Below are 14,844 nucleotides of genomic sequence, written 5' to 3'. Positions count from 1 at the left end.
ATCTGATGGGAGGGTGTTCCACAAGGTGGGTGCCACTAGCAAGAAGGCCCTCTGCCTGGTTCCCTGTAACCTCGCTTCTCGCAGTGAGGAAACCGCCAGAAGGCCCTTGGCACTGGACCTCAGTGTCCAGGCTGAACAATGGGGGTGGAGAAGCTCCTTCAGGTATACAGGACCGAGGCCATTAAAGAATAAGCCAACTTTCCCCAACCATCCAGATGTTTTGGACTTCAGCTCCCATCAACTCTAGGCAGCTGCTGTTGAGCAAAACATATGGATGGCACCAGGCTCAGGAAGGCTGAACTAGGCTAAGATTATTCTTTACTGAGCCAGGAAAACATTTTTGCATTCTTTGCCATAATGATGATGTTGATAATTAAGAAATATTTTTAGGTTCTCCTTTCATATAAATTCATCCATGAATCCATCCACTTACAGCAAAGTCCTCTCAAGTTCTACTCAGAAGCCCCAATGAGTTCAAGGTAAGTGAGTTCGAAAGAGTTAAGACCATGTGGCACCCTACAGATGTTGTTGGACTCTAATTCCCATCAGCCCCAGCCAACATAGACATTGGTCAAGCACGACTGGAGTTAGAATCCAAAAACAACTAGATGGCATCATGTTGACTATCTCTGCAGTATAGGATTGCAGCCTCCATTTAACGGACCTAACTTCTACGTAAATATCCATAAGCCTCTACAGCAAATAACACAAACATGACATTAATCTTAAGGGACTTAAAATGCAAGCAGTTTTTATTGGTGGGCGTGAGTTCACAGTATCCAGTGTTCTTTGGGCCAAGCCCCACAAACTGTTTATCTGCTCCTAAACAGATTAATTACTCATACTTACAACATACACACATATCATTTTAAAATACAATTTGTCCCAAATCCTTTGCCATTTTTTTTATAGTTCCCCTGAACTCCCTCAAAATTACAAAGTTCTTCCTGGTAATGAGAGGCCAAGATTTGTTCTGTGGCTTTTCTGCCAGATGGCACAAAAGCAGGCTCCTTTCTGGCATGGCCCTCAGATCTCTTATTTTTATGAGTTTTATTGAAGGAAAGTGAAAGCCCTGGGCCATTTGGATCCGAGAAATAATACTCAAATGAGCAAAGCAATCAGTATAGCTTAGATTTCAAGGACAAGTGACAGTCATGAAAAATCAATTGATGTTCCCTCTTACTGCTTGTTTAATAAAATATTTCACATCCTCCCCGCGTTGTTTCGGATTTGCCCATCTTCTGCCATGCTCACAGTGACAGACATGGAAAGAAGCAATAGGAGCAGAGAATGTTGCCCTATACGAAGTTACACCATTGGTCCATCTAGATCAGCACTGTTTGTGCTGACTGGCAGCAGCTCTCTAGGTTTTCTGACGGGGGTATTTCCCAGCCCCATCTGGAGATGCTCGGGACTGAATTTGGGACCTTCTGCATTCAAAGCAGGTGCTCTTCCACTGGGCCCCAATACAACCCAATTCACTTCAAATGAAAGCTCTTTAACCTTTGTAGTATGTGCCTTGGGAGAGGGCATGATTCTACATACAGCAACACAACAAGAATCTGGGGGGAATGAAGAGATTACTGTCTTAAAGGTTTTCTGACCAGTCATGACTCCTAGACAGTCTGATGTGGGGGTTGTCAACACTGGGCTACATCTGTTGGCCATGCTTGCTGGGGTTGATGAGAGTTGGACTCCAGCAACATCTGGAGAACATTTGCTTTCCCTGGTTTTATGACTCTATACAGCAAATCAACAGTCCATAGCGTGGAAATAAAGATTCAGCATATGTATCTTACCAGTGGGGGGCGTGTGACCCTCTAGATGTTTTTGGACTCCGGTTCCCATCAGCCTCAGCCAGCATGGTCAATGGCCAAGGATGATGGGAACTGGAACCCCAATAGCATCTGGAGGATCATGCATTCCTCCTCCCAGTATATATGATGCTGCCCAATATTAACACTCATTTTCAACTGCACCAGAACCTGAAATATAATCTTCTTCATACAGATTCACACTGTGTTTGTGTAAAGAAAAATTGTGCTTGACAATGGTAGCCTAATGAAACTCAGCACTTCTATCCGGATATATAGTTAAACAAGATTATTGATTCAGATTCATGTGTAAGTTCCACTTTCAGCACTGAAGAGAATTTCCTGCTATGTTTAAAGCAAGCAATTAGTTTAGTTTCTGCTTTAAAAAACAACAACTATTCTTTGTAGATGAACAAGTACTAATGTACAAATTAATGCTCTCACAGTCACATATATCTTTAAAATCTATTTCCTGAAGTATTTCTAATGCGACATTGAACGTATTGAATCAGATAATGCATTCTACATTACATTTTTTAAAAGGTTTGGATTAAGTAGTGGTAAAGCTCTTATACAAGGACTGTACTCTTTCCAGCTATACATAAAAAGGTGCCGATTGCTAGCAAGGAATCCATGGGGAAACTGCCCCGTGTCAACAGTTTAATTACCAGAGAGAAGTCTTGTTCTATCCTGACATAGTGCCTGATGTGTTAACTTGGGGGCAAGTGCTTTCAAAACATTGGCTTCCCATATGAAACCTGAAATAGAACAGTCCCCGCTAGGGGATTTCTGCTATCTCATTATGGAAAGATAAAATAGAGTTTACCGAAGGCTAGGCTGCATTACAGAACTTTGCTGGTAATAATAGGAAAGGTTAAAACCAACAGCTTGGTCTTCTTGACTTGATTGAGAGAAAGCAACCTGCAGGTGCCTTTAATAAAGGCCCGCTATGACCATGATCTCACACACTGCACAATAAGGTTTCCAGAGGGCAGAGTTCCTCTGCTTCTCCCATCCCCTGGTATGCCAACAAAGTATGCGAATTGGATATCTGATACACACACATACTGAATACAGGAGCTGTGGTGGTCTCCATGCTGATTTCCGCTAGTCCAAATGGCAGACAGAAGTCTGTTACAGTTGATGCAGTGGCTAAAACCTCAAACAGGAACTGGAATGCACAAACCTAGAACCATTTGGCGCATTTTCCATTTCTCCCTCCCCTCCACCTCCTGGTTAAACGCTACAGCTACTTTAGCACAGCAAGGCCACCTGGATGCAGCTCCAGTGCAATCCTATGAATGTCTACTGAGAAGTAAGTCCTACTGAAGCCAATGGAACCTACTCCAGTTTAAGTGAGCAAAGGATTACAGGCCCATTTTATATATCACCACTTTCATGGTCATAAGGAAAAGTGCCGTTATAATATGCCCATCAATCCATTTGAACTTCTACTGTTTTCTTTATCAACTAGTAGGTATATTATAGTGACATCTCTGTTAAAATGTGTGCTAAAACATTTCCAACATAGCCCCTTCTTTGGAAATTGAAGGAAGAGAAAATGTTTTTCGTAGAGTGGCTTAAACTGGCTACATGGGACTATTTTGGAACCTTCAACTTGAAGACAAATCCTTTTAGTTGGCCAACTCTGGGCAGCATTCAACTAAATAGCTGCTCAGCTGCAAGCTTTAGTGCTACTGCGACAGGATCCCCCTCATACCCTCTCCCAGTGCATGCCCTGTGCCACCCCCAAATCTGCTCTGGCAGGCTGTAGGAACCCCAAGAACAGATGTAGGGAGGGGGGAGGAGAAGTGGAGAACATTCCATTGTGTAAGGAGAAATCCTTGCACTGACAGAATGTTTTGCTTAGCACTATATTGAATACAGTCCAAAGTCAAAGTGATTTATGCCAATTAGGTTCCAATGAAGTCAGTCAAAAACTGAAGTTAGCTTGGTTGTGGCTGTCTACTGTTAAAAAAAGCAAACCAAAATACCAGTTCTACAACAGACTATTACAAAGGTGAATCTAATTCAACCTATTTTACTAGCAGTCAGTGATATCCTTTTAAATTTACAGGTAGCGTACCCAAGTACAGACAAAAACAACAGAAAACTGTTAATCTTATAGTACAAAACCTGAAGAATCCATTTGGAAAATAAGTCTACAGTCCTATGCACACTTACCTAGGAGTAAGTCTCATTTAACTCACTGAGGTTTACTTCAAGGTAGACATGTATAGGATTATGCAGCAAGTTATTTTTTGAAAACATGTAAACAGTCATCCAGCTCAGAAGCTGGCACAGAAGTAATGAATGACTCTGAATGTCTTACTTTTCTGTAAACAATCATATTTGGAGAGCTCTCCTCTTGATCAGCTGTTTCCATGTCACTGGATCCCTGGGCCATTATGAACTGCCTTCTTTTCACCCAGGCTGTAAAAGGGAAGAACATTATTCAATGGGTCACCCAGAGGAAGAAAGACATGAGGATACATTCAAAATCAAATAATAAGCATAGATATAGGAGACGAAAAGCGTGCTCAGGAATTTTATTCCATCATATAATGCCTGAAAGGCATGAGATACAGAAATAGTTTTATCACACTGATGAAATAACAGAGTGGCAAACTTGAGTCTAAACATATGCTTAATGCCTTGCCAAGGGGCAAGAAGAATTTTGTTTTCTTTGGATGAGAGATCAGGTGAGACAAGGGTGTGTTTGTAGTATTTTGCTTAGTATTTTGCTTAGGCTTGGTGCTGTTGACTGGGGCTGGTGGGAGCTGCCAGGCAACAAGTTGGGGAAGGCTTGATTAGTCCTGTTAAGAACAGAAGACCAGGGCTACTGAATCAGGCCAATGCTCATCCTGTTCTTACAGTTGCCAACCAGATGCCTGTAGGAATCCTGCAAGCAGAACATGTGATGGACTCTGATAATTGGACGCCATTAACAGAACCTCCTCAGGTGATCTTAAACACAGAAGTCAACATGACAGCGTATGTGACGTTTCTCCATTTCTCCTACAAAAACATCCCTGCCAATCAAAAGCTCCCTTGCCCATACCGCACGTAGTGTAAGTGAGTAAAATGATGGCAATCTGTATGAAAGTATAGAACCAAAAATATGCATCTTGGGTCTTAAGACAGCCAAAGAAGGAGGCTGTAGAGCAAAAGAATAATCACCACCAACTTGAGGAGCCTCATATCCACGGGTACAGAAGTCCAGGCATCCAGTAGCCACTGGCATCTAAGAGATTGGGTTTTTCCTCCTAAGGAGACATCTTGCTGGCTCCAAAGTTTTGCAGAAATGAATCCACCATTGCTCATTCACTTGCCTCTACTTGGTCAACAGTTCTTAAGGAAAACCCAGTGTCCTGACCCATCACTATGTAATTACATTAATGCTTAGCCAGAAACGGTTTCACTTTGAAGCTTTGTATTAATACATTTTCTTTGACTTGTATAGGGGTAGTGGAGGAGTGCCCGGGTCCATATTCATTTACTTAGCCATGGATGCTACGTCTATTGAGAGACACAATCAGGAAGTTAATTCTTTTTCCAGGAGTTGACAATACAACAGACAAATTCAACTCCATCATGACTGCATGCCTAATTAGAATGGAGAGAAGAGGAGAAAGGGAACATTTGCCATTACTTTTGCTAATAGACAATACATTAGAAAAAGCATCAGACCATGCAAAAATAAAGTCAATACTGGCAGAGTCTAAATAGTTTCATCATCATTTAGCAAGGAGATTCAAAGAACACGATCTGTTATTTTATGCCAGTGGACTGAGAGGCATCAACAAACTGCTATGCATCAAGCGTATAATAAAAATGTATTTTTAGGGGCTTAATACCCAACCAGTTTAGAACATTTCACAGTTAATGGCCATGATGAATTCCACATCTAAAAACAGAGGCCATTAAAATAAAGACATTAATATGGTAGACAACAGTGGATGAGATTGGAAGTGTGTGCAGAGTTTTTATCTTAAAATTCAAACACACTGACCCAACTTTAGTGAAACGAGCTACCCCAGAACGTAGATGAAGATACACATTAACAATGCTTCTAAACTAGAAGCGTGTCCCAATGAGTTCAGTAGGGCTTACTCCCACGTAGGTATGCACAGGATTGTGGTGCAAGATGCACAACCGATAGAACATAATACAATGCGTGCAGACAACAGCATATTCAAATGTGCATTTATTTGTCTGTAGTTCCTGATAAAGCAAGTAATATCTGCTTCTATGACTGCACCTCCTTTTCTGGATCAGGGTGAAAAAACGGGACATAGTTTAAGATACCTTAAACCAGTGCTGAGCTAAAACAGAGAAGTGAACTAAAGCCCCATATTTGGGATTGGCAGAAATGTATGGACTGGAATAAGTCACTGTCTTTTAGCATCTGTAAAATGGGTTTCTACTATTTAGGATAACAGTACTGCAAAGATTAATACAATCAATATTGTTGAGCACTTTGCAAATTAAGAGAAGAACTATACAAGATTAACAGTCAGCAAAAAGGAAGCACTGTGCTGATAGTGTCACAGGTCAAATCCTGTGCATGCTTCTTCCTTTGAAATAGCAGGAAAGTAAACAAGTGTTGTCAGATCCCAGCAAGAGCAACGTGTGAGTGAAAGCAGGTGTACATGGAAGTTTTCCCTGCTGGACAATGAACAGCACACATGCGGATGAATTGTGTAGGTGCAGTTCCTAAAGCTGGTTCACTATAACCAGCGCTTGGAGCAAGGCACACGGTTCCCGATCCCATGTTGGGAAGAGCGTGCACAGCTCCAAGCACTGATTATAACATTTCACAGGTGAAAATAGGGGCCTACTCATAACAAAATCCTTATTTTCCCATTCCAAGGATCACAGACAAGATCCCCTATCCCAGCCATCATCACACTGCTTTGCTTCACCTGCTGGTGTAAGCTAATGACCACAAAGATACACATTCCTCAGCGTATGGTTTCCCCATATATCCCTCATCTCACATATCCCTCTGCCCTTCCAGTGAAGTGAATGGAAAAGCTGTTGTACGTGGAATGAATAGGACATCACTAAATTGAAGTAGTGCAGGGTTAGAGCCTTCTCCTTAAATAAATCCCCTCTTTATAACGCTCAAGACGTTGCTATGGCAGGATATTGCTTCACCAATAATCAATTTTGCATAAAACCTGTGGCTTATCTTTCATCTTATTCCCTATCTTCTATTTATGACATCAAATTCTGTTGCTAGGGAGATGCTTACGCAGATCATTATGACTTTAGGTAGCAAGACAAATGGCTAGTTCTTTTGCACACACACCCGTCCCGAAATTAAACACACACACCACTACAGTTCTGTGCTATCAAGGCAAAACTGATTTCCAAAGGGAAGGTTGGTCATCAGTTACAGTATAAAGCTGCATAATAATGCTTATTCATGACTAAGATGAACTATTCCACTGGAAAGGCACATACCTAATTCCCAAACCCTGATGCAATTTTTTATCTGACATGACAACTTGTCACTTTAAAACAGGGCTTGAACAACGACTGATGTCGTGATTCAGATATTCTTGCAAAGATTTCTTAGCAGCAAGGAACTATGAATATTAGCTTTATGGGGGGTCTATTCAGAGTATCAATTTAAGGCCTAACAAACTTACAGCTGCGTATTTGTTGTGCGGATCATCCAGACATCTTCCTACCAGAGAGCATGGTTGACTCAGGGATAAACTGCAATATATATTTGCTGTTGGTAAAATTAGTTAATTGTTGCCTCACCCACAGGACCATTGCCATTTGAAGCAGGGTGTCAAACTGAAATTGAACCTGTATGTACAAACTGAGCTGGGGGCAAAACAGGATTGAACCAGGAAGAGAAGGAGGAGGAGGAGGAGGAGGAGGAGGAGGAGGAGGAGGAGGAGGAGGAGGAAGAGGAGAAGTATAAGTTGTTGTTGTTCAGTAATCAGATGCTCAAGAGGCTCCTTTGAAGGTGGTGAAGGACTTCTCCAGGCCAGGAGAGGCAGGCAAGAGATATGCTGTATCATTGTACTTGAGGATTGCTAGTTCTCAAATCTAGTGGAAGACAGAAGTGCCTGGCGTGCTCTGGTCCATGGGGTCACAAAGAGTCGGACACGACTAAATGACTAAACAACAACAAAAGTTCTCAAATCTCATGTATTTTGTCTCAGAGTGCGAAGTGCTTCCCCCAAATGAAGACAAAGAAAAGGTGAATCTAACTAAACTGTAGGCCATGGGTCAAAAGGCAGCAGTCCTTCATATGTTGTTGGACTACAACTCCCATCATCCCTGAACTTTGGCCACACACTGGCTATGGGTGATAGGCTCTGGAAGTCCAAAACATCTGGATTCCAAATGGCAAACTGGTTGTCACTGAATTTTCATGCCTTGAGTTACTTCTCAGAGTATGAGATTTCCTTCATCAAAGCAAGTTCCACAAGTGAACCACCCTGAAACATGAGGCTATAGGGCAGTAAGTAAGTAAGTAAGTAAGTAAGTAAGTAAGTAAGTAACTCAATCAATCAATCAATCAATCAATCAATTAAATAAAATAAATACAGGTCAACAGTGGAGACCCCTGCTCTAACTACTCCCACATGTTCCAACTTGTGTTTTATTCCTTATTTAAAAAGATTACATTTTTATTTGCAAATTTAGCAAGAAAAGGAGAACAGAAAAGAGAAAAATTAAAATTAAATAAGAAAAAAGAATAAGGGGGAAAATAGTAATGATACAAATTATATACAAATAATAATAATTAACAGACCACCGACAGTACCTGAATCTTAAATTAAGCCCTCCAGATACTGAAATAGGTAGCCATACAAAATTGATATCAATATGAGATATGACTGAATATAGCCAGGGAAATGAGGTTCTCAGACCACTGAGTACTTATAATCTCTTAGCCACCATAACAGCTCACAAAACCCACTTTTGTTGTCCACTTGTTAGTCCCCATACTACAGGGATATAATTTCAGAATATATGAACATCTGCCATAGCAAGGGCTTCACCAATACAAAGCTGATGCAAGGAACAAATTCAGACTAAAAGGAATGTCTCAGTGGACAAGCCCACATCAGATGCCTCAAATAGGCATTCTCAGCTTTACACCTCCAACATCTATTTATGTTAGTCTTCCTATACAAAAGTTGTGGAGCCCAACATACTCGGAATATCAATTTTGGCTGAATCAATATCAATTTCAGGTCCAAGAAAACATTCTGCATAGATTCAAAAGCAATTTCCCATTGTTTAGGCTGCACAATACCTTCTAATTCCCTAAATTCTAATTGAGTTTATACTAAACTAAATAGTTGAATACGGAAATCCAATGAAGTAAAGACATCACAACAGTAACAACCAAAGGCATCTGGGACTAAACGTGAAGGATAAAAACATGTGCTTTTAACTGGCGGCAAAAGCACTCCTGAGTAGCTGGCCACCTAAATTCTTACAATAACCCTATGAAGCAGGTTGGTTTGAGGGATTAGGATTGGCCCAAGGTCAGCTTCCCAATGAACTTTCTGGCCAAGTCTGGGTCTTCCCACGCAGAGACCAGCTCTAGTCTACATTGAATACACCCCACTGGCTCTTGCAGATTCTGAAAGCTTTCATGTAGGAGGCTTAGATTGCCTTTGGGCTGCTTTTGCGCTATTTATGCAGATGTCTGATCTTTCTTCATGTGGAAGAGAAAGCGGAGGAAAGACATTTAGAACAAGTAGTGGTATTCTGGCTAAAGTTACAGTTATATCAGAAATCTGCTTTAAGTCTCATGTATGAAAATGCCCTTCACTCCTTGGATGGGTGAGGGAGACAAAATTAGGTCTCCCTTGCCCTGCTATACCCTCCATGAATCCCTTCCATCTTATAACCTCTGCAGGATAACCTTGGAAGTCCCAGCTGAAAGGCAATAGTATACTCCCCACCCCAGTTCACAGGTAAAAAGGATAGGTAGAGGAAGGAATAACCTTGTCAAGGAGGGGAACATGTATTTTAACATTTGTTTTAAACTGATTTTAATATTTTATCTTTTAATCTTTGTAACACACCCTGGGACCTCATGGGGATGGGCTGGTAAGAACCCTATCTATCTATCTATCTATCTGCATGTTTTTAAAGGCTTCTCCAGACTCACTTGATACAAGCCATTTCCAGCTCCTGTGTATCACAGATTTTGTTGTTGCTGCTGCTGCTGCCGACCACTTTCCCTCTTTCCCCTGAACCCATATCCTCCAGCCTTTGAAAGGACAGCCTTTAAAAGTCATGATATTCCACCCTCCACATTCATCTGCAACCTGTGAACAGCATGGTATTGTTCTGAAATGGGACTTGTAGGATTATGCTGCAAAAGCAAAATAAAAAAAATGGGAACACAGACGTACCCGAGTTCCCTTCCCACCTCATAAAATTATCCTTTCCAGAGAAGTATTTCTCAAATTCAGCAGTGCAATTTCAAGATAACTATTTAGAGGAAGAGAGTACTATGATTCCCTAATGATGCTGAACGTGACTCCTTGTACGCAAGTCCCACCGGCTTCAATGGAAATTAAGTGCATACAAGTGTGCTTGGTACTGCACACATAAGGATTTCTCTTTAGTTATAGCTCTGCCTTGTTGTATTTGGCTGTGCTTATTTGTTGGTTTTAGACTGCACTTGTATGCTGTGTGAGTTAATTTCACAGACATTTCATACAGCAACCTGGTATCTTTTGAGGGTGGGCAGTCAAGAAATAATTAATTAAAATAAATAAAAGCATACACCTGCATTGTTAGGTTATATAATTTTTTTTAATGAGATTAGGGAAATAATGGTGAAGTGCCCAGGCTGCATCCTTTGAATAAACTTGAAGTGGATTCTACTAAAAATGGAGAGACTTAGCAACCCGCCCTGCACAACATGGAAGCCAGCATCAAGAACGCAGCCCATGCCAGCAATGCACCGGGGGAGGGGGGGGGTCTGCTGATTAATTGACAACCCTGCTCTTCTAGCAGTCTCATCGTGACCTGCAAAAACAGAAGGTTTATCAAAGTCTCAGAGAGCAGGCTTCAAGCTGTGCAAGCCTGTTCTGTGCTTAGGATAAGGAAACACAGCTATTGACAGGACCGCTGCTTCCTAAGAAAAAAATCCAGCAGGCAACATGTTCAGCCAACTCAACAAGCAATCAAAGCTGAGCTGCCCTTTCAAAGCCCACCTGGGCACACTAAACTCCCATCCAGGGAGCTTTAATTTTAAGGGACCACAGCCTTAAGGCTTTTGCTAGCACTTCTAATCCCCACTGTCCAGAAACATGGGGTACCTAAACCTGCTCCACAGCTGCTTCCACACAGAGGCTCGTGGGGACTTGTGTGGGACCAGCATGGCCATGCAATGCAGCTGTGAGAGCATGGCACACTCATGCGCTACTGGGAATATGGAAAGATGCCTGCACTCAGCACTCTTCCTCTCTCTGTCACCAGCCAGGTCTTGCTAGTGGCATGGGGATGAAATCGGTCTCATATCCAAGCAAGAGCCTTTGGTTTTCTTTGGAAAGATGTGCAGATAAGTAATATGCAAGTTCTCAATCACTCCATGGCAGCATATGATATTTAAATATATTTAAAGCACATAAAGAGCCAAAAAGAACCATGGGGGCGGTAGTTCACAAAGCTCCCAGCACCATTAAACTACCGTTCCCAATATTCTGTTTCAGGGTGGGTGCTTTATATGTCTGATGGGTATGCAGCCACAACTCAGTTATGTCATAGTACTTACTTGGCTTTATGTGACTCTGTGCACACTGTATCTCCAAAGCACATGCATGGCACACTTGTCCCCTCACAGAATTCTGGGCACTGTAGTTTGTCAAGGCTCCTGGGAAATGGAACTCTGTGAAGGGTAAACTACACCGCCCAGAATTCTTTGAGCAAAAGAACGTGCTCTGAATGTGATTTAAACATATAGTGTGTACACAGCCTAAATGGAAGTATGTGTGAGTAAGTATTGCTGTCTTTTTAGTTTGTTGTTGGGGGAGGGGACTATGCATCTACAACTCAAAGGCAAAGGCTACCCATAGCTGAAACCTCTAACCCACTGAAAATTGGCTTCTTCCAGTTCCTATCGCCCCATTCACAACATGATGCATTCCACATTAAAAGGCCTTCTTGGGGACAGCAGTGAAAACCAGATTACAGCGCAACCCTAGTGTGGTTTACTTGGAAGAGTCTCATCTGATCTCAGTGGGTCAGAGTTTAGGATTCCAGTCCCATCCCTAGGGCCCAACCAGCCTCAAATCCTTTGTGGAACAAAAGGAAAGTGTAAGAAGCAGCTGAAAGACTAGCAGTGCAACCCTAGGCACATTTACTCAGAAGAAAGCTATGGTTTTCCCAGTAGTGATGTATGGAAGTAAGAGCTGGACCACAAAGAAGGCTGATCGCCGAAGAATTGATGCTTTTGAATTATGGTGCTGGAGGAGACTCTTGAGAGTACCATGGGCTGCAAGAAGATCAAACCTATCCATTCTGAATGAAATCAGCCCTGAGTGCTCCCTGGAAGGGCAGATCGTGAAGCTGAGGCTTCAGTACTTTGGCCACCTCATGAGAAGAGAAGACTCTCTGGAAAAGACCCTGATGTTGGGGAAGATGGAGGGCACAAGGAGAAGGGGAAGACAGAGGACGAGATGGTTGGATAGTGTTCTCGAAGCTACCAGCTTGAGTCTGACCAAACTGCGGGAGGCAGTGGAAGACAAGAGTGCCTGGCCTGCTCTGGTCCATGGGGTCACGAAGAGTCGGACACGACTAAACAACAACAAGAAGCAGCTGAAAGACTAGCAGTGCAACCCTAGGCGCATTTACTCAGAAGTAAGCACCTCTTAGTTCAACGGGGCACACTCCCAGGGAAGTGGATGTAGATTCCAGCCTAAAATGCAGCAGGTCTGTTTGGAAGACCCCCACCCCGTGGCCCTTCCTCTCCCCCAAGTACTCCGGGGCCTGGTTGCAAAACCATTTATTTGCTTTGAGTTTTAAAATCAAATCCCATTCTTCGAATATACGCGAAACTTGCGACCTCTAGCTCTGCAGGTCGCCGATTCAAGCGCGACCATTTTCCAAGCGCGGTCCCCCCCCCCCCACGTCTCCCGCCCTTGGACTGCATTTGAACAGCGCGTAGCAAGACGCGACCGCCGGCGGCAAACTCCTGCTCCCAAGTTTCCTCCAAGGGTCAGGGGCAAGCGGCGCAGCAGCGAGCCAGCGCCATCCCTTGCAAAGCCCGTTGCTTAGCGATCGCCCTCCGCGCGCGCCCCCCGCGGCCCCGATTCGCAGCGCCCCGCTTAGCACGCAAACACCGCTCTTCTCCTCTGGGCGCAAACCCCCCGGGGAAGCCGGCGGGCGCCCGGGGAAACCAACGCTCCCGGCGCTTAAAATGAACGCGCGCACCCTCCCCAAGCCCACGGCCCCGCATGCAAATAGCAGCGCTCCGAATGGAACGCCGCGCCGAGGGCGCGTTTACAACGGCGACGCCCGCGATCCAGTGCGTCTCCTCCAACTCATTTGCATCCCTAGAATAACAAAAGGGGGAAGGCAAGGGGGCCGCGAAGCTGCTTCATCCGGATCCCGCTGCTCCTCCTTTTCGCAACCGTTGCACACACATTGCTTGGGGCTGGGGTTAAGGAACCGATTTAATGAGTTCCCGTGTCCCTTTAACGTGGGAAAGCGAGGTGGGGAGTCATGCATTGCTAGACGTCGTTGCCCCACAAAGCTTTGTGGGGGTTTTTTGATGCGGGGGAGAGGGGTGAAGAAACGAGGACGCTGCGCAAGGGCGATCGTAATTTACCTTAGCAACCAAGGATCTGCTGTGGGTCGCCTTCGGCTTTTAAATTTCCCCTGGGCGGCAGGGAGCAGCCTGATTCATGTTGAAGCCGAAGTGGCGGGCGGGGTGGGGGGAGAGGCGGGTTAAAGGAGAGGCGGCTTCCCCGGGGATCTGGATCTCTCTTTCTCCCGCCCGCCTTTCAGGGGATCTTAGACGCCGTCGTCTTCAGGAGGGCGCCTGCCGGCTGCCAAAGGGGTCGCGGGAGGGCTGGCAGCGCCGCTGGCGAAGGTGGACCCGGGAGAAGCGGCGGAGCCCAGCTCAACATGCTCGGCGGCTCACGCCTCCCGTGGCTGCATTCCCCCTCCGCGCGCGCCGCCTTCTCGCTCGCCTTCCCCGCGGCTCTGGCACACGCTCCTCTTCGCCCTCGCCGTCTTGCTCCGCTCCAGGCCGGGCAGTGGCGGGGAGACCAGCACAGCGGCGGAGGAGGAGGAGAAGAAGAAGAAGCCACCCCGGCGGAGCCGAGGGAGGAGATGTGGACGGAGAAGGAAAAACAGAGGCTCCAAGTCCCAGGTTTGTCGCTTGCGAGCCAGCGGGCTGGCGGGAGTAGCAGCAGCGCCCGCTGCAGGCTGCGGGCGGAACTGCAGCCTTGTTTCCAAAGGCTCTGAAGGCCTTATAGAGAGAGAGCGCAGCCCGCCCGCCCCCAGGGAGGTGCAGCAGAAAACCCCCAGCAAGTTTGTTTGTTGTTTTGCTTAACGCACCTGAATTAATTTCAGGGCGGTGCACATTTTAAATCGCCGGTACAACGCTAACATCTAATCCGCACTACTGTAATATTATTAAAAAAATAAAAAACTATATTATTAAAAAAAAACCAACCCGTTTCACATCAGTACAACAAAATTGAGAGGAATAATGAAGACAGCCCAGGTGGTTGACACAATCGCTCTTGAGCGTCATCTCCTCTCCCTCAGGGCCTGCCATGGTCCGAGAATAATGAACCAGTAAGGGAGATGGCATAAACACGTGAAAGAAAACTCTCAAATACAATCAAACACAAGTATGAGCCCACTGTCAAGCCTGGTCTGAGGCCGTGAATGCAGCCAAGAAATGTTTTCTCTCTGCTTCCGTTGTATCCTCCCAGTGCCAGCCAGAAGTTCTTCAGAATGGCTTCGGGGCCTTTTACATGCTGGCCCCAAAGAGGTGTCGGAGGCCTGCATTGACTTGCTT

The 14,844-nt window shown here is 44.5% G+C and overlaps 1 protein-coding gene across 4 annotated transcripts in view; it reads right to left on the bottom strand.

Moving 5' to 3' along the window:
• RGS6 (regulator of G protein signaling 6) overlaps window positions 1-14,271 on the bottom strand; it is a 229,573-nt gene extending 215,302 nt beyond the window's left edge. For 3 of the 4 annotated variants that reach the window (XR_014546469.1, XR_014546470.1, XM_083607187.1), the window contains exons 1-2: window positions 13,642-14,213; window positions 4,147-4,247 (exon numbers count right to left, since the gene is read on the bottom strand). Coding sequence is in view for 2 of the 4 variants with exons in the window: in XM_083607187.1 (XP_083463313.1) it covers window positions 4,147-4,221 (75 nt within the window). In the remaining 2 variants the exon portion in view is untranslated. Of the gene's footprint in view, window positions 1-4,146; window positions 4,248-13,641 lie in introns of all 4 variants that reach the window. The other variant, XM_083607188.1, reaches the window with a different exon arrangement.
• Window positions 14,272-14,844: the final 573 nt, after the last annotated feature.

Source organism: Podarcis filfolensis (assembly GCF_964270895.1).
Source record: "Podarcis filfolensis genome assembly, chromosome: 1".
NCBI lineage: Eukaryota > Metazoa > Chordata > Lepidosauria > Squamata > Lacertidae > Podarcis > Podarcis filfolensis.
The sequence above is the reverse complement of the archived record's forward strand: the minus strand, read 5'-3'. Positions and strand labels throughout refer to the sequence as shown.